Source organism: Hyla sarda, chromosome 3, assembly GCF_029499605.1.
Source record: "Hyla sarda isolate aHylSar1 chromosome 3, aHylSar1.hap1, whole genome shotgun sequence".
In the NCBI taxonomy this organism is placed as follows: Eukaryota; Metazoa; Chordata; class Amphibia; order Anura; family Hylidae; genus Hyla; species Hyla sarda.
In genome coordinates, this window is record NC_079191.1 from 269,899,430 (window position 1) to 269,924,754 (window position 25,325).

The window sequence follows — 25,325 nt, forward strand, 5'->3', positions numbered from 1 at the left end:
TAAATGTACGTCCTGGTGCGTTAAGTACAAAACTCGAAACTTCCTGGCATTCCAGCAGAGTAATAGGGTAGCGATATAAACATAAGAAAAGACAAACAAGAATGGCTAAGAGGGAAAAGAATCCTACACATCTGTGAAAGAAAAATGTAAAGAACAAAAGGAGATTAGTGGGAAACTTCTGAATAGGTTTATCCATGGCTGCCAAGTAGAATCATAAGTTTTTTGAGAATCTGTGAGGATACTATGTAATTTATCATTGACAATTATCCAATTTAACTTTAATTTGACCAATTGTAAAGGGATTGATTGAGTTTTCCAAATCATAGCGATGGCAATCTTGGCAGCCAGGAACATAAGATAAGTAGGTCTCCAAATGCCCAAGATGTCTCCAGTACGATATTGGTGCATTCAACAGTGCTTGCTCCAGTTGCTTCCAAAGTAGAACGCCTGTGACAGTAGATTAAGAGATAGATATGGATCCAAAAGTGTCACACATGGAAGTAGTCCCACCATATAGGAAGCATGGTGCCTCTATTCTGACAACTACAAAAGCAATAGGGAGAGGCTGATGGAAAAATCCCATTGACTCTGGTGGGAATTAGATGCCGTCTAAGTAAGATCTTCCAGCCCACTTCTTGCAGTTTTACATTAATAGAGAGTACAGAAGTAGTCAGCCATTTAAAGGGTTACTCCGCTTCCCCAGCACCGAACTCAATGTTTCGAAAGCTGGGTGCGGGCTTCTGTGTTCACGTCCGCCCCCTTGTGACATCACGCCCTACCACGTCCCGCCCCCTCAATGCAAGTCTATGGGAGGGGGCGTGACTGCAGTCAAGGCCCCCTTTCCATAGATTTTCATTTGGGGGAGGGTGGGGGGCGTTATGTCACAGGGCGGGGCGTTATATCAAGAAAGGCGGGCGTGAACACTGAAGCCTGCACCTAGCGTTCGGAACATTGAGTTCCGGATGCTGGGGAGCGGAGTAACCCTTTAAGCTCATGTTTTAGGTTTAAATGTCTGCCCGAAGTCAGATTCCAGGCTAACATGGGAACAAGGGAATTTGTAGGAGGACATACTTCAATCCCTATAGACAGCTATAAAAAAAAAAAAAACGTTACAATCTGAGGAATGGACAAAAAAAGTGTCATACAGCGTGCAACAGGTTATATCTGCAGTAGCTTTCTTTAGATCAGCCAAAAAATATGATATTTGTTGGAAGTGAAACAACTTCGAGTCAGGAAGGAAATATAAGGTACAAAAATGAGTTAGGAAGTTAATACCCAGTCTATCGATGAAACCGTCTATGCAAACAAATTCCTTGTTGTTCCACCAGGAAAACACCAGGGACACTATGTCTGGAGGAAAGTTTGGGTTTTGTAATATTGGGGCTGCCAAAATGTGTGGTGGCTGCAAAGAAAAGCAGTTCTGAAGGCCATCCCAGCATGTGAGGGTTTGTAACAGTGTTGGACACAGTATTGGGGGTTTGCATCCAGAAGGAATACACTTAAGTAGAGTAATGGTGCATGTAGGGACCGCCAGAGCTTCAACCCATGTAAGGCTGGGTTCACACTACGTTTTCTCCCATACGGGAGCGCATACGGCAGGGGGGAGCTAAAACCTTGCGCTCCCGTATGCGCTCCCGTGTGTCATTCATTTCAATGAGCAGGCCCGGAGTGAAACGTTCGGTCCGGTCGGCTAATTTTTGCGCCGTATGCGCTTTTCCCCCGGACCTAAAACTGTGGTCAACCACGGTTTGAGGTCCGGTCGTAAAAGTGCATACGGCGCAAAAATGAGCCGACCGGACCGAACGTTTCACTCCGGCCGGCTCATTGAAATGAATGACACACGGGAGTGCATACGAAGGCATACGGGAGCGCGAGGTTTTAGCTCCCCCCTGCCGTATGCGCTCCCGTATGGGAGAAAACGTAGTGTGAACCCACCCTAAGGCCGCACGAACCTGAAAAACCTGAAGCAATCCTAGCTTCTTGGTAGTATTTCTTAAGATGGGGCATTCCAAAGCCTCCCAGGAGGTGAGGGGTCTATTAAGCATTGCTCACTCATCTACTCTGTGTGACCCAAACAAACTTTAGGAGATACTGCTGTAAACAAACTAGAGCTGGAATTAGTTTAACGAGTGGAAGAGAATGAAATGTTGCAAAATTTTCATTTTCACAGAGTCAACTCTACCAAGCCAAAATAATTTCAAATGAGACCAGGCATTCAGGTCATCCCTAATCATAGCTGAACATAGAGAAGACACAGTAGGAGTCATTATTATTCTCAGGTAGGGCAGTTTATCTTATCTGCAGCAGAAACTAAACTTCAGTTTAGAAAAATGTATACAATATAAGTGTCTGATTGCGAGGGGTTTGACTGCTAGGACCTCGCGCCATCCCGTGCCCAGTGCCCCAAAACGGTGACCAATGTGCTCCCTCCATGCACCACTATGGGAGAGCCGGAGATACATGAACAGAGAGCGGGGTGCCAGGAAGGAGATTGCGGGTGGTCCTTTGGATAGGAAATTTCACTAAGCTGGAGTATTCCTTTACTTCAAGTAGCTTAACTGTTCATTCTGGCAGTCTAACATTTAGAGCCTCGAACCTAGATGAATTAAATTCTAGGCCAGAAACATCAGATAATTGGTGTAGCAAACAATGTAGGTTGGAAGATTAGGAGGAGAGGGGGGGGGGGGGGGAGCTAGAGCCAAAAGGAGGTCATCAGCGATAAGGACCACCTTGGGGGAGATTGATCAAAACCCATGCAAAGGAAAAGTTGGCAAGTTGCCCATAGCAACCAATCAGATCACTTCTTTCATTTTGCAGAGGCCTTGCTAAAAAATGTAAGCAGCAATATGATTGGTTGCTATGGGCAACTGGACAACACTTTCTGTGGACAGGTTTTGATAAATCTCCCTCCTTATGTTCTCCTGCCCAAATGCCCAAAATAGTTGGTGAACCCCAAATCATGGCCACCAGAGGCTCAATGGCTAGTGCAAATAGGATCAGGGAGAGTGGACATCCCTGCCTCATCCCCCACCCAATCAGAATGGTGTCTGATTCATATCCCCTGATATTGATTTTAGCTATTGGGGATGCATATTACGTTTTCAACAATGTCACGAAAGACGATCGAAAAGCCCTTTGCTCCAAAACAGAGCACAGATATTCCCAATTTAGGTTTCCTCAGGTCCAATGAAAGGAGAAGGCCTGTTCAGAAAAGGGAGCCATCATCTCAAGAAGAGTGCATAAGGGAGATCAGATCTATGAATCTACGAGATTGATCAGGCACCTGTCTGCCAGGTATAAAAACATAGAAACATGCATATTCAATCTAAATCCAGCCAAGAGCTTGACTGTAATATCCCCTGCATCTATATAAGAAGGATGTGATCAGGACAGTTTTAGCTTGTAACAAATGGCCTTTTGTGACAGTTACAGAACCCTTTCACTTAGCCCAAGGACCCAATGTTACTACTGTGTCAAACTGTGTGTTAATAAGTTTCTTACTTCCAAGGAATCTCCGTCACAATCTACTTCATCAGTGTTTTTTCCATTTTCTTCAGTGATGCTATTCACCATATCAAAAAACCTAAACGAAAGTAAATATAGTCATATCATGTCAAAATCTATCAAAAAAATACTTCATTTTAGGTAGTTTAATCCTTCTGTTTTTTTTTATAGAATCGTCATTAATACATATTTTATTTGGTTTGCAAAAATCAAAAACATGATGCAATACAGCATGTCCATAATAGACCTGCTATAATGGAGCCATAAGGAATGAACATGGAAATAAAACAAAAAAAATAAACTATTCAGGAAAATATCGAAATCAAAATCACAAAGCAACCCCAGACAATTAAATCAGATTGCTAACCTCATATACGTAAAGGAGCAACAATAGAAATTGCCAAGCTCAACGAGTTTCACCCGCACTGTGCTATGCGGGATCCTCAGGGGACATGGTATCCAGATATTTATTTTTATCCCCGATCTAAGTTACTTGAAAATGTAAGATAGGTAGGATACACAAAGCAGACGTATCCAAAGCCCCACTGTGAACATCAGATCATGCTAACTAATGGAGACCAAATCTCTTATGTCATGAATATCCACCATTACATATATTAACAATAAGGTTAAGATGCCTGAAATTAATCCAGGTGGACATCAGAGACAGGCCACACAATTGAAACTGATAAGTAAGAACCACGACCCATGATAGGGCCACTCATTGCATCCCGAGATGTGGAATAGGATGTGCTGCTAGTAATGGTGGATATTCATAACTTCTATCTACTTAAGTTTTTATATTAACCCCTTAAGGACCTAGGGCATATGGATACGCCCTGGCTTTCTGGTACTTACGGACCCAGGACGTATCCATATGCCCGTGGGAATTTCGGTCCCTGCCGCGCGCCGGGCGGGGACCAGACCGGGGTGACTGCTGATATTGATCAATAGCAGTCGGGGGCGGGGGGGGTTTAACTTTAGTTTTCCCCATCCTGCCCACCTACAATAGGCGGGGCAGAACGGGGAACTGAAGGGGACCGGGCGCCGAAGATCCACTTAACTGTCCGGAGGCAGCGGGCGACGGTGATCGGCAGGCGACGGTGATCGGCGGGCGGCAATGTCGTGCGGCAGAAGAGGACGGCTCCCTGGATCGTACGAAAGCCGGTAAGTTGCCTAGCAACATCTGGAGGTCTACAGTCTGAGACCACTATACAGTGGTCTTTACACTGTAGCCCTCCAGATGTTGCAAAACTACAACTCCCAGCATGCCCAGACAGCTGTATGGGCATGCTGGAATATGTAGTTTTGCAACATCTAGAGAGCTACAGAGAAACCACTGCACAGTGGTCTCTAAACTGTATCCCTCCAGATCTTGAAAAACTACAACTCCTAGCATGCCCAAACAGCTGTTTGCTGTCTGGGCATGCTGGGATTAGTAGTTTTGCAACATCTGGTGGGTTACAGTTTGGAGATCACTGTGCAGTGGTTTCTCTGTAGCTCTCCAGATGTTGCAAAACTGCAAATCCCAGCATGCCCAAAAAGTAAACTCCTAGCGGGAAACTCACCCTAACCCGCCAGTGCGAATGTACTCTAAAAACACTTCACTACACTAACACAAAATAAAGGGTAAAACACTACATAAACATCCCCTTACACTGTCGCCCCCCCCCCCCCCAATAAAAATGAAAAACGTATTGTATGGCAGCGTTTCCAAAACGGAGCCTCGAGCTGTTGCAAAACAACAACTCCCAGCATTTCTGGACAGCCACTGACTGTCCAGGCATGCAGGGAGTTTAGCAACAGCTGGAGGCACCCTGTTTGGGAATCACTGGCGTAGAATACCCCCATGTCCACCCCTATGCAATCCCTAATTTAGTCCTCAAATGAGCATGGCGCTCTCTCACTTCGGAGCCATGTCGTATTTCAAGGAAACGGTTTAGGGCCACATATGGGGTATTTCCGTACTCGGGAGAAATTGCACTACAAATTTTGGGGGCTTTTTCTCCTTTTACCCCTTATGAAAAGGAAAAGTTGGGGGCTACACCAACTTGTTAGTGTAAAAAAAAAAAAAGAATGTACACCAACATGCTGGTGTTGCCCCACAATTTTTATTTTCCCAAGCAGTAAAAGGAAAAAAAAAGACCCCCAAAATTTTGACGCAATTTCTCCTGAGAACGGAAATACCCCATATTTGGGCATAAAATGCTCTGTGGGTGCTCAACAAGGCTCAGGAGTGAAAGTGCACCATGTACATTTGAGGCCTAAATTGCTGATTTGCACAGGTGTGGCTGATTTTACAGCGCTTCTGACAAACGCAAAAAAATACCCACATGTGACCTCATTTTGGAAACTACACCCCCCACGGAACGTGACAAGGGGTATAGTGAGCCTTAACACCCCACATGTGTTTCACAAAGTTGGATGGGAAAATGAAAAAAAAAAATTTCACTAAAAATGCTGGTGTTACCCTAAATTTTTTATTTTCACAAGGGAAAATAAGAAAAAAGCCCCCCAAAATTTGTAACCCCATTTCTTCTGAGTAAGACCATACCCCATATGTGGATGTAAAGTGCTCTGCGGGCGAACTACAGTGCTCAGAAGAGAAGGAGCGCAATTGGGATTTTGAAGAGAAAAATTTGTCCGGAATTGAAGGCCACATGTGTTTACAAAGCCCCCATAGTGCCAGAACAATGGACCCCCCCCCCCCCCCACGTGACCCCATTTTGGAAACTACACCCCTCATGTAATGTAATAAGGGGTACAGTGAGCATTTACACCCACCAGGTGTCTGACAGATGTTTGGAACAGTGGTCCGTGAAAATGAAAAATTAAATTTTTCTGGCAGCACGAGGGACTTTGTAAACGCACATGGCCCCTGACTGCCATTCCAAACGAATTCTCTTTCCAAAAGCTCAATGGCACTCCTCTTCTGAGCATTGTAGTTTGCCAGCAGAGCACTTGATGTCCACACATTGGGTATTTCCATACTCAGGAGAAATAGGGTTACAAATTTGGGGGTAATTTTCTCCTATTACCCCTTGTAAAAAATGTAAAACTTAGGGAAAAAACTGCATTTTAGTTTTTCATTTACACATCCAACTTTAACAAAAAGTCATCAAACACCTGTGGGTAGTTAAGGCTCACTGTACCCCTTGTTACGTTCCTTAAGGGGTGTAGTTTCCAAAATAGTATGCCATGTGGGTATTCTTTGCTGTTCTGGCACCATAGGGGGCTTTCTAAATGTGACATGCCCCCCAAAAACCATTTCAGCAACATTCACTCTCCAAAATCCCATTGTCGCTCCTTCCCTTCTGAGCCCTCTAGTGCGCCCAATGAACACTTGACATACACATGAGGCATTTCCTTACTCGAGAGAAATTGGGTTACATTTTGGCTTTTTCTCCTATTGCCACTTGTAAAAATTCAAAAACTGGGTCTACAAGAAAATGAGAGTGTAAAAAAATGAAGATTTTGAATTTTCTCCTTCACTTTGCTGCTATTTCTGTGAAACACCTAAAGGGTTAACACACTTACTGAATGTCATTATGGATACTTTGAGGGGTGCAGTTTTTATAATTGGGTCATTTGTGGGGTATTTCTAATATGAAGGCCATTTAAATCCACTTCAAAACTGAACTGGTCCCTGAAAAATTCAGATTTTGAAAATTTTGGGAAAAATTGGAAAATTGCTGCTTAACTTTGAAGCCCTCTGATGTCCTCCAAAAGTAAAAACATGTCAACTTTATGATGCAAACAAAGTAGACATATTGTATAAGTGAATCAATATATAATTTATTTAGAATATCCATTTTCCTTATGAGCAGAGAGCTTCAAAGTAAAAAAAAAAAAATGCAAACATTTAAAATTTTCTTCATCAAATTTTGGAATTTTTCACCAAGAAATGATGCAAGTATCGACAAAATTTTACCACTACCATAGTAGAATATGTCACGAAAAAACTATCTCTGAATCAGAATGAAAAGTAAAAGCATCCCAGAGTTATTAATGCTTTAAGTGACAGTGGTCAGATGTTAAAAAAAAAAGGCTGGGTCCTTAAGGGGTTAAAGGGGTACTCTGGTGGAAAACTTTTTTTTTTTTTTAATCAACTGGTGCCAGTAAGTTAAACAGATTTGTAAATTACTTCTATTAAAAAATCTTAATCCTTCCAGTACTTATTAGCTGCTGAATACTACAGAGTAAATGCTTTTCATTTTGGAACACAGAGCTCTCTGCTGACATCATGAGCACAGTGCTCTCTGCTGACATATCTGTCCATTTTAGGAACTGTCCAGAGCAGCATATGTTTGCTAAGGGGATTTTCTCCTAATCTGGACAGTTCTTAAAATGGACAGAGATGTCAGCAGAGAGCACTGTGCTCGTGATGTCAGCAGAGAGCTCTGTGTTCCAAAAAGAAAATAATTTCCTCCGTAGTATTCAGCAGCTAATAAGCACTGGAAGGATTAAGATTTTTTAATAGAAGTAATTTACAAATCTGTTCAACTTTCTGGCACCTGTTGATTTAAAAAAACTTTTCCACCGGAGTACCCCTATAAGATATTTGGTCTCCATTAGGGAGCATGATATGATTTTCACAGTGGTGCTTTGGATAAGTCTGCTTTGTGTATCTGACCTATCTTACATTTTCAAGTAACTTGGTATCCAGATATTTCTTTTTTCACCAGAGCTATGTCCCCAGACGATCCCGCATAGCACAGTGCGGGTGAAACGCGTTAGCACTTGGACATTTATATTGTTGCTCCTCTACGTATATCAGAGGTTTGCAATCTGATTCAAGTTTCTGGGGTTGCTTTGCGATTTTGATATCAATATTTCGGGTCACATTTGTGTTTATTCTACGAGTATTATTTTTTATTGGCTAATTTAAAGGAAATCTGTCATCAGAATCACCCGCACTAAACCTGTTACACAGGCTTGTAGTGCGGGGTGATCCTGATTAAAACGCTCCTTACCTGGTTAAAAACGGTTCAGCGGTTCTTCAGATATCTTTATTTTTAGTTTTCTGTTATTCCCTGGCTTGGGACTCAGTGGGAGGTGTTATAATCTGGGACTCGGCCACACGTCATGACTCGGCCCGGCTCATGAATATTCATGAACTTATCCTCGTAGTCTAGCTCCTTTTTCTAGGTCTGGTGGGGAGGGCCGCGAGGATAAGTTCATGAATATTCATGAGCCGGGCGGCTGCTCCGCCCAGCTAGAATGACGTGGGGCCGAGTCCCAGATGATAACACCTCCCACTGAGTCCCAAGCCAGGGAATAACAGAAAACTAAAAATAAAGATATCTGAAGAACCGCTGAACCATTTTTAACCAGGTAAGGAGCGTTTTAATCAGGATCACCCGCACTACAAGCCTGTGTAACAGGTTTAGTGCAGGTGATTCTGATGACAGATTTCCTTTAATAGTTAAGTTTTAATAGTTGATTTGCTACTGTGAAACATTTGTCTTTGGCAAACAACACATCCCTGTATCGGTTCATTTGAGTATACTGTGAGTAAGTTGATATATTCGAATAAAAAAAAAAGCTCTCTGGAGACATATCTAGTAGCCTGAATTCACTTAAAGGACACGTCCGGCGAGCACTTTTCTAATTTTATCCCGTACGGGCTGCAAAAAAAAGAAAACAAACTTTCTCTTACCTGCCAACGAGTACCCGGAGCTCTGGTACAGGTGTTCGGTCCCCGGGCTGTATTCTTACTTCCCGTTAGCCCAGCACGTCACACGGAGCTTCAGCCTATCACCAGTTGAGGCGGGACATCGCTGCGGCCGGTGATAGGCTGAAGCTCCGTGTGACGTGTCGGGCTAACAGGAAGTAAGAAGAATACAGCCCGGGGAACGAACACCTGTACCGGAGCACCGGGGGATCGTAGGCAGGTAAGAGAAAGTTTGTTTTCTTTTATTTTGCAGCCCGGACGGGATAAAATGAGAAAAGTGCGCCCCGGGCAGGTCCTTTAAATATCACAATGAAGTTATGTTAAAGGAAAACTGTCATCCTGTTCACCCACACTAAACCCAATACACTGGGTTATAGTGTGGGTGACCAGGAGACTGATGAGGGGTCACTGACTGCTATAGGTACCTGCACTACGGTGATCTGTCCCTCCAAAGATCTGCTTCCATCTTCCGTGAATTGCGAGCTGGAGGAGGGCCCACCGAATGAATTTGAATAGTCATTATTTCGGGTGACAGGAATGCTGAGCCGACTAATCGCTCACGTGACCAACGACAATGAATATTCAAATTGAGCCAACGGGCCCGCCTCAAGTGCGCAATTCACGGAAGATGGAAGCAGATCTTTGGTGGGACAGATCTCCGTAGTGCAGTCAGTGACCCCCTCATCAGTCTCCTGGTCACCCACATTATAACCCGGTGTATTGGGTTTAGTGTGGGTGAACAGGATGACCGTTTTCCTTTAACCTAACTTCATTATGATATTTAAGTGAATTCAGTATATCTTCAGAGGGACAGATCTCCGGAGTGCATGTACGTATAGCCGTTAGTGACCCCTCATCTGTCTCCTGTTCACCCACAGCATAACCCGGTGTATTGGGTTTAGTGTGGGTGAACAGGATGACCGTTCTTCTTTAAAGGAAGTCTGTCACCAGTTTCACCTGCACTAACCGGTCGGGACAGACCGGTAGTGCAGGTGACACTGATGACAACCATACTTACCTGGTCCAGTTCCATGCTCTGGTTCTTCCACAGTATTCCGCCGTATCTTCTATTCCAGGGCTGACTTGGAGCATGGGCGGAATATTGTGATATCACCGCTGCTGTCAAGAAGCTCTGCCCATGCTCCAAGTCGACCCTGGAGCAGAAAATACAGCGGAAAATTGCAGGAGAACCAGAGCACGGAACATGGAACATAGAATTGAGCAAGAAGAACCAAAACACACATACGGACATAACTGTATGGACATTATTAAGCTGTACAGTGTCAAATACTATTTACCCCCCTTTCCCCCGGAAGGTTAACAAATTAAAGCACATTGGGAAGCATTACATAGCTGAATGTAGTTGAAGACATCTGCAAGGTGTAAACTCTGAATTCCACATAGAACTTATTCAAGGTGTAAAATTTTAGTCTAACTCCAAACTCCACCAAACAAGGGGAATCCACGTGGGTTGCCCTCCATATACTAAAATTGTAAACTAATGAACCAGTAGGGATTTATTTAAAAATGTAAGAATATTAAAAACGTACAATGCGTTTTGAAGCCAGATTGGCTTCTTTCTCAAGTACAATAAAAATGAAGATGCTGGAGGTATATGTACACACCCACCCCCACAGACTATCACGTGACCGGAAATGCAGTATACAAAATTCAACGTACAAAAATAAAGTAAAGTAAAGACATTAAAAAACATCATAAAAAATGATATTACATACAAGTTCACATGGCATTATAAATAAGGAGCTGCAATTATACGATAACCACCCTATAAACAGACCAAATAAACCACACAAAAATACACAATATATGAACAGAAACAAATCTGTTTACAACAAAACAAAAAACACAGTTGGGGGATTTATCAAAACCAGTATAGAGGAAAAGTTGCTGAGTTGCCCATAGCAACCAGATTCCTTCTTTCATATTTGAAAAGGGCTCTGAAAAATGAAAGAAACATTCTGATTGGTTGCTATGGGCAACTCAGCAACTTTTCCTTTGGACAGGTTTTGATAAATCTTCCCCAGTGTCCACGAGGCACCTAAATAGTGGTGCATTCAATGACTTCATTGAGGCCATCCGGAATTAAAGTATTAATATTTCCATCATGTTTCCAACATTTGGAACGTATGTTTGAAACATGATGGAAATATTAATGTCTTACATATATCGATCATTGAATCTATACAATTAGAAATAACGAATAGGTTCCAAACTCTTAGTAGGGAGTCATACTGGAGCTTCATGTTTAATACTTTAATTCCGGATGGCCTCAGTTAAGTAATTGAACGCACCACTATAAAAGGTGCCTCATGGACACTGTTTTTTTTAATGAAATTTTGTTTATCTGTTCACATAGTGTTTTTTTGTGCGGTTTATTTGGTCTGTGTATAGGGTGATCATCATATAATTGCAGCTCATTATTTATAATGCCATGTGAACTTGTATGTAATATTTTTTATCATTTTTTTTAATGTCTATTTTATATGTTGAATTTTATATACTGTACTGCATTTCCGGTCATGTGATAGTCTGTGGGGGTGGAGGTGTATTTATACCTGCAGCATCTTCATTTGTATCGTACTTGAGAAAGAAGCCATTCTGGCTTCGAAACGCGCTGTACACTTTTTTATATTCTTGAATTTTTATAAATCCCTACTGGCTCTTTAGTTTACCATTTTAGTATATGGTGGGCAGCGCACGTGGATCCTCTTTGTTTGGTGGAGTTTGGAGTTGGATTTCTATTTCTATGTATCAGGCCCTCGGAGTGTGCTGGAGGAAGTAGCTGCAGCCCTATATCTTCATGTTTTGATACGGGTTGTATCAGGATTAACACAACCATTTCAGGAAAGTCGATTTTTGGCTCACTTGTTACCAGTCTCCAGTATTTGAAGGAACAGAGGTGTCAGTGGCGGACAGAGGGGTCTGGTGGAAGCGCCTCTTGTTCCTTTTATTTATCTGAAATATTGGTAAAAGGGGGAAAAAAAAGAAAACAAAAACTAAACCAAAAAGTAATGAACATTACACATGGGGGTGTCAAAAGTTTCACTGTTGTGGAAGTGATGTTTTAGTGTGTTATTGAAATAGTGTTTTAGTTTGGAGTTGTGTTTTAATCTAGAAAAGTATGCCTGCTCTTTGATTTCGATTTTTATAAAAAAAAAAAAAAAAAACTTTACTGAACATGAAGTATTTGTTGAAAAAGAAGAAAAATTTCAATCTACATCTAAATTAAGCAGATAAAAGCGCCTGTGTCAACAGCCAAAGGGTTTGGCAACATGTAAGCATTGATAGACATATATTAAAAATGTGAACTGTGCCTTGTGTTCCAGGAATTAAGGGGCAACTTAAAGGATAAGTCTCATGCTAGAAAACGTATCCCCTATACGAAGGAGATGGGGGCCCCCCGCGACCTCCTGCATCGAGCCCCTGTGCTTTAGCACAGGAGCATGTCACGACCCCCACCCCAAGTGGCCACCGCGCCCCCTCCATATAGTTCTATGGGAGAGCCTTTCAGCAACCTTTGGCTCTCCCAGAGCGCTATATGGAGGGGGCGTGTCAGCCTCAGCTTCGGGTGGGGGTCGTGACGCGCTCCTGTGCTAAAGCACAGGGGCTCCGTACAGTAGATTGCGGGGGCCCCAGCGCTCGGACGTCCCGCAATCTAAAACCTTGCATAGGGGATACGTTTTCTAGCATGAGACTTATCCTTTAAGTTTAATTATGAGGATTCAAGAGACAATCACATTTCTGGGTGTGTTGAAATCTGGATCTATCTAGTACTCTGTGTATTCTTGTAAGGTGTAGAATAACTTGATCAATTTGTGGCAATAGTCCTGTAAAAAGATTCATCACTGTATCTTCAGTATAGGTAATGTTTTCAGGAAGTCTCCAAATTTGAAGATTTGCTTCATGGAATCTATTACAGTTCAAGTTCAAGGGTCTCAATTTGTGTCCCCTGCTTACCCTTGTCTTAAATCCAAGCAATGTGCTACTAAATCCACGTGAAGCTCTAATTTAAACAGTGAGTTTGGCAATGTCGAATTTGTCTGGTAAAGGAATCAACTGCTGTCACTATCTACATTTTAAAGGCATTTCTTAGGATATGTAGAAGCTCAGTTATGGAAATCAAGGGGTCTGTAAAAAACTCTAATAACTAAAAGTGAGCCAGAGAGAGGCAGAAGAGGAAGGAGGGCAAGGACACCATAGATGGTTTTAAGAAGCTTGTGAAGTGTGGAAGTATTGTGGCAAGGAGCGGTTCTGTGAAACATAAGAAATCTCTCCTGCTGGTGCAAGGCACAAGCCCTCTCCCCCACATTAGGGTGTCATGAGGTATATGTGCTGGAAATATCACCTTTATTGGACCTAAGGTGCAAAGCACCAGTCATATGCCCCCCAGTTTTTGCTAGTGTAAATGTCATTTTAGAAAATGTTTGAAATGTCACCACCGCTTTGTGCTTTCTATAGTAACTCTATAGAGCACATCATTTGTGAGAGCGAGACAGTGGGGAGAAACAGCACTCAGCCATGCCCTTTAACCGTAGGTTCTAAAGACTGGTGGAGGTTTCAGCACCCAGACAGCCACAGATGAAAACATTTAGTATGAGTTATAAGGGTAGCGTCACACAACGGATCCGTAGCGTAATTTTACGCTGTGGATCCGCCGATGACCCGATCCTATAGTGTGCCTCCTGCTGTGCCTTTCTACTCGTAGCAGCCATCTGCCTCTATGAGCAGACACACAGGGGCCTGCAAGTCGCTGCGCGCATGTGCAGTGTACTTAGACATCGAGACCATTCTGGTTTAGCTCAGGGAGCCGGGGGGGGAGTGACCGCAATGTTTGAGTACACTGCACGTGCGCACTGGGACTGGCAGGTCCTAGTGTGTCTGCTCATAGGGGCGTATTGCTGCTACGAGCAGACAGGCACAGAAGGGGGCACACTATTGGGTCAGGTCATCGGCGAATCTGTAACATAAAATATGCTGCAGATCAGTTACGTGTGACACTATATGATCGATCCTTGGGATAGATTATCAATACTGTATTTCCAGATAACCCCATTAGTAGTAAATGAAGGTAAAACAAACCAGATGTTTTAAATTCCCATAGAAATAGTACACATACTTTTTACAGTGAAGTTCTGTACAAAAGTAGATCTGAAAGTCATCGGAGTTGTGTAGCACATACAGAAAACAGCACCTCTCTTCAAACTTTGAGATGCTTTAAAAGAGAGAAAGCGAGAGTAAATGTTAGAATCCAATTTTAGATTCAAATCAAATCACATAAAGTCAACTTGAACAATATAAGTAAAACTTTTCAGTTTATAAAATGCAGTCAACCTTTTTCATAAAAACTGTCTATAGTATGTTGATGGGGATTGCAAAATAAGTAAATAACATACAGTGAAAAAGAAAAAAGGAGTTGGGTTATTTGATTGATATATGGGTAAAACAAATTAAACACGCTATAATCACCAACACATATAAAAAAAATTAAAAAAAGCCAATTAAATCACTACCTGAATGCTTAAGAAAAAAAAAAAATTACTTCTTCAGGATCCAATTTATTTCTGCCTTTAGAACTAAAGGAATATTTTTGTGGCATTTTCTGGCATTGAGTTTTTGTTTTTGCAGGATGACCAATTTGTTATTAAAAGCATTTATTTCAGTATTTTTTTTTCTTTTTTTTGGAGGGGGGTATTTACCGATGATCTGTGCCATGTGATCAGGGCTCAAATTCTGCAGAAACACGTGGCAACTTTTTTTTTTTTTACCACTTTTTCCACAACATGAACACTGTTCCAAGACTTGACCGCTGCCTATGATCATGTCACAGGGAGCCCTCCTCTTTGTGCAATCACCATCATTCTGTCTGTTGCAGCCGCTACCTGTTGTGGATGGTACAGGCACAGATTCTCCTCCTCATCACAGAACTAGGCCCTCTGTTCTAGCAATCAGTGAAGCTTCTTAAGGTCTACACCCAGTTTCAAATTATTATGCAAATTATATTTTTCTCATTTACCTAAATAAATTATGTAAATAACAGTCAGCAAAAGTGTTACGTTATGCGCTCTGGAAGTGAGCGCATGGTCCAGTTACCTACTGCTGCCGGCGGGGCTGGGACTCTCATCGCGGGACGCACCCAAATGTGAGCCGCAGTCAGTCACTCACCTGGTGCTTCTTCTGCCCCTGCCTTTGCCTCTCTGCTCCGGCGCGCGTGTCCCCGTCCCCAAGGGCCTTAAGATTTAAAGGGCCAGTGCGCTCATTAGTGTATTTCCCCTGTGGCTCATTGATTCTTGCACCCTCCTCACTTCCCTGCCAGATCTTTGTTGCCTTGAGACTGAGGGAAAGCATTCTTGTTATTGCCTTGCCGTGTATCTGATCCGTCGCTCCCTGACCTGGCCTTGCTCCTTGCCGCCTGCCTACTGACCATTTTCTATGTTCTTGACTACGCTACTGTACCGCCTGCCCTGACCTTCTGCTATCCTGACTATGAGCTGTCTTATCCCTCCTCTGCCTCGCATCTCCTCAGCCGTCAGTGTGGTCGAGCAGTGCCAGGGGTAGCGACCTGGGTGCCGCCTGCCGCAGCAAGTCCATCCCGCTTTGCGGCGTGCCATGGTGAAAACCAGCAGCACCTTAGACTCCGCACCCTGGTACGGTCCGAGTCATCTGCCACACAGGTCCAGCAGATCCACATCCACCGGGGTTCCTGTCTTCTGAAACGTGAGTGTTACAATAATTCTCATGTTATCAACTATTAAGAGTACAATTCAAATTATATTGAACAAACCTCCTAATTAGAGATGAGCGAATTTACAGTAAATTTGATTCGTCACGAACTTCTCGACTCGGCAGTTGATGACTTATCCTGCATAAATGAGTTCAGCTTTCAGGTGCTCCCGTGGGCTGGAAAAGGTGGATACAGTCCTAGGAGACTCTTTCCTAGGACTGTATCCACCTTTTCCAGCCCACCGGAGCACCTGAAAGCTGAACTAATTTATGCAGGATAAGTCCTCAACTGCCGAGCCGAGAAGTTCGTGACGAATCGAATTTACTGTAAATACGCTCATCTCTACTCCTAATGATAACAGTATTTTTCTTAAACATAAAAAAAACTTACAAAGCACTGTTGCAAATTATTACACACAGTAAATTTCAAAACACTTCATAAGTTGTAAAGAACTGAAAATTGTCATTTATTGTGTTTACAGCAAATGATACTGAAATCAAAAGCTATTTCAATCAAACTTTTTACATTGTAACTTTTTAAACATTTTAACAGGTCACGTCACATTTTAACATAGGACCCCTTATTCGAAAGCAGCTTCACAAGTCTTGCATCCATTGAACTTGTGAGCTTTTGGACAGTTTCTGCTTGAATTTGTTTGCAAGACGTCAAAATAGCCTCCCAGAGCTGCTGTTTGGATGTAAACTGCCTCACACCCTCATAGATCTTTTGCTTGAGGATGCTCCAAAGGTTCTCAATAGGACTGAGGTCAGGGGAGGATGACTTCATTGATGCAGAGGTATTCTGTGCAGCATGAGATGGTGCACAGTCATGCATGAAGATGATGTTATTATGGAAAGCATAGTTCTTCCTTCTGTACCAGGGAAGAAAGTGGTCAGTCAGAAACTCCATATACTTTGCAGAGGACATCTTTAAACCTTCGGAGACGCAAAAGGGGCCGACCAGCTCTCATCCCATGATCCCAGCCCAAAACATGACTCCACCACCGCCTTGCTGATGTCGCAGCCTTGTTTAAACAGGGTGGCCATCCACTAACCACCCACTACTCCATCCATTTGGACCATCCAGGGTTGCACGGCACTCATCAGTGAACAGGACTGCTTGAAAATTTGTCTTCATGTATTTTTCTGCCCAATGCAGCCGTTTCTGTTTGTTAGTGGTGGGTGAATAGAAGGTTTATGCACAGTTGCAAGACTCTGGAGCACTCTACACCTTTATGTCCGTGGGACTCCAGAAGCACCAGCAGCTTCAAATATCTGTTTTCTGCTATGTAATGGTATTTTAACAGCTGCTGTCTAGATCCGATGCATGGATCTGGTAGAAATCTTCCTCAATGTGCCTTTATCTGCACGAACCAGTCTGTGCTTGAAACAGCTACAAATCTCTTAATATTGCGATGATCACGCTTAAGTTTTTTGTAAAATATCTACTGTTTTCACACCTCATCCAAAGCATTGAACCATTTCACTCTTTTCGGCAGCAGAGAGATCCTTTTCCTTCCCCATATTGCTTGAAAATGGTTCTCTGCTTAATAATGTGGAGCACCCACCTTTAGTAGTTTTTCCTTAAATTAGGCTTTCCTGGCAATCTAATTATGACAGGTGTCCGAGATTGTTTTCAGTGATCAAAAGAGACCAGAGACAATGCCATCCATGAGTTAAAGGGGTACTCCGGCGCTTAGACATCTTATCCCCTTATCCAAAGGATAGGGGATAAGATGCCTGATCGCGGGGGTCCCACCACTGGGGACCCCCGTGATTTTGCACGCCGCACCCCATTAAAATCAGTCCCCATAGGCTTGCATTGAGGGGGCGGAGCGTGCCATCACATGGGGCGGAGCCGTGACGTCACAATGCTCCGGCCCCGTGATCGACAGTAATCAGACCCGGAGCGAACACGGGGACTGATTTTAACGGGTAGCAGCGTGCAAGATCACGGGGGTCCTTAGCGGTCCTTTGGATAGGGGATAAGATGTCTAAGCGCCAGAGTACCCCTTTAAACTGAAAAACAAAATATTTAATCTTTGTGACACAAATAGAATTTGCGTAATAATTTGGAACAGGGTGTATTTCCATCTAACATTTATCCCCTCTGTACTGGATAGGTGATCAAATTGAAATATAAAACATTTGTAAAGTTGTGGATCTAAACAGAGAAGAAAACACTCAAAACACAAAATTAGCACAGATTAATAAAATCATTGCTAATCAACATTTATTTAAATATACAAAGTGTAAAAAGTTACTTGAAAAGTTTGAAACATACCTTACACCTCTGATGGAAGAGGCTGAGAAATTCCACTCATGATATCCTTTCTAAAACAATAAAAAAAAGTAAAAAAAAACAAAAAACATGTGATTCAGTATAACTGACAAGAACAATTTATTTACAAACTGTTAAAAAAAAAAAAAAAAGGATTTTTGCAATTTGTAAGATTTTATAGTCCTTATTAACCCCTTAACCAAGCCAATTTTATATTTGCATTATTGTTATTTCCTCCTCACCTTCTAAAAATCTTTTTTTTTAGTTCCATCCACAGACCCATATGAGTGTTTGTTTTTTGCATGACCAATTGTACTTTGTAATTATATCACTTATTTTTCCATAAAATGTATGGTGCAACCAAAAAAATATTCTTTATGTGGGGAAATTTTTAAGAAAACCCAAATTTAGCAAATTTCGCAAGGTTTTGTTTTCACTCGTATAATATACGTATACTATACAGTAAAAATGACAGGTTTTCATTATTCTGTGAGTCAATATGATTAAAATTATATCCATGGTTACATGCTTTTCTATTATTGTACTGCTTTAAAAAAAATGCTCAAACTTTTTAAAGAAAATTAGTATGTTTAAAATTGCCCTATTTTGACCACCAATAACTTTCTCATTTTTCCGTATATGGGGCAGTATGAGGGCTAATTTTTTTGCGCTGTGATCTGTTGCTTTTATTGGTGCCGATATTTAACTTTTAAATTGCTTTCAATTATTATTATTTTTTTCTAAATGTGACAAAAAAAGCAGAATTTTTTTACGTTTACACTGTTCACCATACAGGATCTTTTACATTATATTTTGATAGTTCGAACATTTATGCACGTGGTGATACGAAATATTTTTATAAAATTATTTTCTTAACACTTTTTGTGGAAAAAAAAATAGGAAAAAGGGGACATTTACATTTTTATTGGGGAGGGGCTTTTTCACATTACTTTCTAAATTTATAGCAATCATTAGATTGCATATTCTGAACAGTATTATCGGCAATCTATTTCTCTGGTCTGCTCAATGTCAGACAAGAGAAGACCCTGGGATGACGGCCGGAGCAGGTAAGGGGACCTCTAGCCGCCATGTTGGATGATCAGATCCCAGCGGCAGTGCCGCAGCAGGTGCAGATGCCGTGATCTGTATTGATCATGACATCTGAGGGGTTAATGACAGATATCAGCGCAATCGCTGATGTCCGTCATTACCAGTGGGTCCCTGGCTGCCGACAGCAGCCGGGATCTGCCGTGCATTACGCGAGCACCGGTCTGGTAAATGTATGTCCTGTGTGTTAAGTTCTAACGCATCAGGATGTACATTTACGTCCATTGTCCTTAATGGGTTAAAAACAATATAGGTCAGTAAGCTTCCACTAAACAGTAAACAGCCCTGAGTGTTTGTGTGATTTTTTTTTTTAAAGATTGTTCACTGGACCGTTAACTACAATACATTATTGACAGATGGCCATTAAATTCAATGACATAACAGCACTGAAATTTTAAATATATACACTACAACTTTTTAATGGCAACTAATTTTTCTTATTCCATATAAGTACCTTATCATCAGGAAGCACATGCCAAATAGAAATTGTTTTCTCATCAACTTCAGTGTTGATGGAAAGATAGGATGGATGGTAGATCTTTGTAGGTTCAAGGATCAACACCTAGTTAAAATAAAAAAGCACTGGTATGAAAAAGTCCTCTCAGACTAAGTTACTAGAATCACTTCCCAATTTGGGACCCTCCTCTTTACACAGGCCACTACACAGGACAAATCTTGCTACAGATAAAAATAAGTTGTTGTGAAGGAGGGGGTTCTGTCTGAGGAAATCAGCTGTGGTGTTTCCAACAGAAAGGGCACACTCTACAACCTTTTTTAAACTCCTAATAGCCTGATTTCATACAGACACAATGGTCCTCATTTACTAGGAGTGTCAGGTTTTTACTAGTGTTAACTGTTGTTTCAGACTTGCAGGATTTCACCGATTTGTTGTACGTTCACACAAGCGGACCAACAGCGTATTTTACGCTGCAGATCCCCCGCTGAAGGACCCCTGCATGGTGGCTTTACATGTGCCTGCTCAGAGCGGCAATTTGCCGCTACGAGCAGACACTGCGACTCTCAAGGCAACTCTCGGCCTAGCTCATGCGGCCGCGATGTGTGCCAGTACACCGCGCATGGGCCGCAACTCGCACATTGCAATGTGTCTGCTCGTAATGGCGTATTGCCGCTCCAAGCAGGCACATGTAAAGCTACCATGCAGCGTAAAATATCCTGTGGGTCCGCTCATGTGAACGTACCCTTACAAGTTGGGAAAATTTTCTGAACAGCTATTTCTAGGTGGACATTTCCAGTCGTTTATTCATAGAATTTTCTGTGAATTCAATAGTAAATAGGTCCGGTTGTGAAATCACACCCCTTTTCAGGCAGACTACACCCCTTTGTGACAGAACATGCCCCTTTTTTGGCTTTTTACAATGCAATGTCATATCACACACTGGCCCTGATTTACTAAGAGTGGAGTGGAGTTTTCTTTGTGTTTTATATATATATTTTTTTTTTTCAAACAGATATTTTTCCACGGTATTTACTAATGTTTCCCTTCATTTTGCACTTTTCCCTATGTTTTTCTTTTTTCTCTTTTTTAACACATGCTCTGAACCACCACATTTTCTGTGGAAACCCTAGTAAACATGTCGGGGACATGCCCCTTTCCAGTGACCACACCCCTTTCCCAGCCGACCACGCCCCTTTCCGGGTTCTCTCAGTAAAATGCAGAGTTGGCACAGACAAAACATGTCGGGTTTACAATAGTAAATCAGGGCCACTATGCGCCATAATAACTTGAAATAACCTGACAAAAACTAGTCTGTTTTAGCATAGTAAATGAGGGCCATTATCTCAGAATACAGATGCAATAGAAATTTGATGCTTTTGTTTTCAAAACAAACTGTGGATTTCTCCAGGATGAAAATGAAGGAATTTTAAGGTCTACCTAATTTAAAGTTTGTAAGTGGAAGTTTTCTCTTTTGCTAGTCTGAAAGTAGTATTTATACACAATCATATTATATTATATTCTAAAGGCTAATCACAGGAACATAAAAAGGAAAAATATTTTTGCATCCAGAAAAAATGGGTTGTCCATAAAGAGTTCTACAAGCACGTCTGTATTACATCAGTTTTACTAATGTACTGAATATATTTATACTATCTGCAAATATTGATCTAAAATACTATTTACTTTAGTGTAACAACACTAAGAATAGATCTTACATAAATCTACCACGGAGGTTTTTGCTTCACCATATGACAGAGGGTGGCTTAACTCACCCCCTAAGAATCTAAAGTGAGTGGAAATGCATACATTACACTCATTGCCATTTAGTATTGTACAGGAGCAGGGAATCTAAAGGTGAACAGGACTTCCTGCTTCTCTACTGTACCGGTACTTATGCTTCAGGCTACACTTTTTAACATCCAGCCTGCAGGAGACTGTCCTTGTGACAAGAGTGGAGGATGCAGAGTGTCCGGTCTCAGCACAGGATTTTTTTATATTCAAGGAGTGGGTTTTAAAATATTTCTTGTAAAGGGGACCTATTGGGAGAAATTGCTTAATGGGAGCATCTACCTAATAGAGGGGGAATTATTCACCTACTGTAGGCATCTATCTAATGGGACACACACTACTTGCTTGCCAACCCAAGCTATGCCACTGACATATTATAACCTTATATTTGCCCTGCCGTTGCTTGATACTGGTGATGTGGCAACAGTGCGACAATCTCCTAGCTTGAAAGTAGCTGCCTCTGACTAATCCAATGAGGTAGGCCGCACCTATTTTTACAGCATCGGACAATGCGCTCGTCTATGCAGGAAAAGTTCTTGATAGCTGAGCCATTTATTATTATAAAGTGTCAGGGTGCAGACAATATTCGTTATTTTAGACTAGGTTACTACAGGTAGATAGAAAATGTTCATATGAATTAGCTCTTTGTTTATTTTTTTATCGCTATCAAGCTTTCACGCAACATACTTACTGGGAATCGCACTACAGACACATCTGTATTTGTAGACTCAACTAGAAAATCCATCCAAAAATCAACCAGCTCTTGTTTGGATACATGTTTCTCCAAGTTTGGTTTTTTATATTTTTGGTAAATCAGTATAGTCTCTACCACAGAGCTCAAGTACCTAAAATATAAATAAATTGTTACTATAATAAAAATTTATTATTTTTACATGACAACACATTTGATGTAGATTTATATTAACATCTGATATAGTCCCCTAGTAGGTTACTGGGATAAAAATGGCAAACAGAAAATTAAACAACTGGTGCAAACATTGTAGGTTTTAGGAATTGTAATATAGAAGTGATCGGAATTAGTTAATGGATATCCTGTAACTTGTTTGACACACAATAAAGAAATATGTTTTTGACCCAAAAAAAATAATATTCACTAAACTATATGATGACAATATGTTCAATATTTTAATGTGTACGTCTGTAAAACAACAATGACAAATTTTAATCAATTGTGTATCTATTACAACAATAATGTGGTACCACTATTTAATGGATGCACCATTCTGCACGAAAATAGATTACCTATTGGTTTATATACCTGTAGGGACGCTGCCGGGTTTCTGTCTGTGCCCTTCTCTGTCTCCCCATGGTGTTTGCTCTCCTGCTGCTGTTCCTTGTCTGGCACCTAGGGCAAGTGCACATTTAACCTGTCCCCTACCTATCTCTGCTTAGCATTACCTCTTTAAATGGGCACTGTCAGATCAAACATATCAAAACTTTTGATATGTTGTAAAGCATGCAAAACCAGTAGGTTTTGCAATTGCTTTTATTTGACTGGCTTTTTCAGTATGAAATACAGAAAACTTTCTAACAACTGCCCCCCTGTCTGCTTGGACACATACTAGTCCTGCTGTGTCCATGAATCATCACCTATGTCATGGACACACTTCCTTGATTGACAGCTGTGAGTGCAGGGCTCACAGCTGGAGGAAAAATCCTCCCACTGTCAGCTTGTGTCCCGCTACTGTCAGTGACGACAAGCTGGGATTTATAGTTTTGCTAATGCTAGGGGAGGTGTGAGCAGACAGCATACTGAGGGAGGGGGGGCGGAGACCTGCAGTGAGGCCACACCCCCTCCCTTTGGGAGGAATTCAGACTAGTGAGCTGAATTAAAAGTGTAATAAAAAAAATTAAATAAAAGGTTCTAGACACATAAAAATGTGTACATGGTCAGGATTAGGTACTGAGTGATATATTAAAAAAAATGTTTTGTTGGCTCTGATGGGTACGCTTTAAGGCTACTCTGCCCAAATTTAATTGACCATTATTATGGTTACCCGAGTCCATAGTGATGGTGTGCTATTCTCCCAATATCCTATATATTGACCTGTGCCTATCCCTTTGGTGCCACACACCAGTGTTTCCTGGTCCACTTAGCCATCCATTTCCTGGTACCCTCTAGCAACCAAGCCAAGCTTCCACATCCTAGAGTAAGATATAAGTGAAGACCTATAGGTACTTAGATTCGACACTAAGACAAACCAGTTAGGTAGACAGGGGGACCCGTTGCAGAGTTGAATAAGGACAAGTGCATATGCAGTCTGGAACCAATTAAGATCACATGAGATTATAAAAACAGCTTACCATGCAGGTGTCTTCATCTTAAATAGTTTTTCTGCAGCTTGGATTACTTTTGTGTGGTCATTTGCTAATACACTAGCTCCCATATAGTATCCAACATCCCAGTAGCTCTGAAGTTTTTCTAGGTTCCCTTTTTTACCCAGCAGACTACTAATTTTCACTCCTGTTAATAGACAAAACAAAACAGATTTAAAACAAACAAAAGAATTACCAGTAGAACATTCAAATGGTTAATTCAGTCTTCCTTTCCTTTTTTTTTTTTTTTGCTATGCAATTTGGGAGAGTGGCTCCCTCTGTAGCCGTGCATCCCCTACCTTATTTTCACAGGAGGTGGTTTTAGGTTGTTAGTGGATCCAGCACGTCACCCAGCCAGAGGTGAGTGAATGTTAGGGTCCCATCCGATATGAGGCCACCTCCATGCGGTGGAGGCGGGGGGAAGACACGTTTTGATCAAAAAATGCTCTAAGTTTTGTACTTGCCACAGCAGCGTGCACCCGTGTATTGGGTTTAGGTGCTGGCTACGATATATTTGGGCCTCTTCAATGCCCCAATAGAGAATGCATGGAGCGCATGCCGTCTACCACACATGCGCCTTACTGAAAGCCAGGGTCCCCTTTTGGAGATCACAAGGGGGTCGCAGCGGTAGGACCCCCCCCCCCCCCCCCCCCCCCGTGATCAGCTACATATCCCCTCCTGTGGATAGGTATACGTTAGTTTTTGCTTGACAACCCATATAAGACTCACGCAACTAGTGCAATGTAATGAGACATAGCCCCTTTAACCCTGAAATGCAAGAGGCATCATACAATTATCAAATGAAAAAAGTATCACGATGGCAGATGACCCATAGATGGAATACTAATCAAAGTATATATACACAAGGATCTTTTTTTCCATTTAGTCTGACCAATGTTGAATTTTCTGTTAGACTAGAAGTAAAACTTTGTATTTTCTTTAATATTTGATTAAGGTAAGGCTATGCACTTATAAAATCTAACCAAATCCAGTTGTGCTTCATTTGCATAGTAGTAATGGTATTGTAATTCTTGTCTGGCACAGCTTGCTGCTAAGAGTGCCAGTAACACATTTCCTTCTCATAATGCACTCAAGCCAACAAAATGTGACCACATTTATAACATGTAAACACTACTCACTGAAGCAAAGACCATTCCAAGTTGGAATGTCATACCTTGAAAATTACTGTACACATTTGTCAGACTAAAACAAAAATAGAGAAACAGAAACACAGCCGCACATCCACAATATTTGTCAGACTATTTCAGTTCCATGTAAAACATGTGGTGAGATTTATCAAAACCTGTCCAGAGAACGTTTACCAGTTGCCCATAGCAAACAGATTGTTTAATTTTTTAAAAAGGACTCTGGAAAATAAATTAAGCAATCTGATTGGCTGCTATAGGCAATTGGTAAAATTTTCTTCTGTACAGGGT

At 41.6% G+C, this 25,325-nt stretch overlaps 1 protein-coding gene across 6 annotated transcripts in view; it reads right to left on the minus strand.

The window, feature by feature from the left end:
- The window catches only part of MAP3K5 (mitogen-activated protein kinase kinase kinase 5), a 329,350-nt gene that overhangs the window by 86,934 nt on the left and 217,091 nt on the right, over positions 1 to 25,325 (minus strand). For all 6 annotated transcript variants that reach the window (XM_056566626.1, XM_056566625.1, XM_056566627.1 and 3 more), the window contains 6 exons: positions 23,878 to 24,037; positions 22,244 to 22,397; positions 19,762 to 19,869; positions 18,204 to 18,253; positions 14,316 to 14,411; positions 3,502 to 3,583 (listed from right to left, as the gene is read on the minus strand). In XM_056566626.1, coding sequence (XP_056422601.1) covers positions 3,502 to 3,583; positions 14,316 to 14,411; positions 18,204 to 18,253; positions 19,762 to 19,869; positions 22,244 to 22,397; positions 23,878 to 24,037 — 650 coding nt within the window. The remainder of the gene's footprint in view (positions 1 to 3,501; positions 3,584 to 14,315; positions 14,412 to 18,203; positions 18,254 to 19,761; positions 19,870 to 22,243; positions 22,398 to 23,877; positions 24,038 to 25,325) is intronic.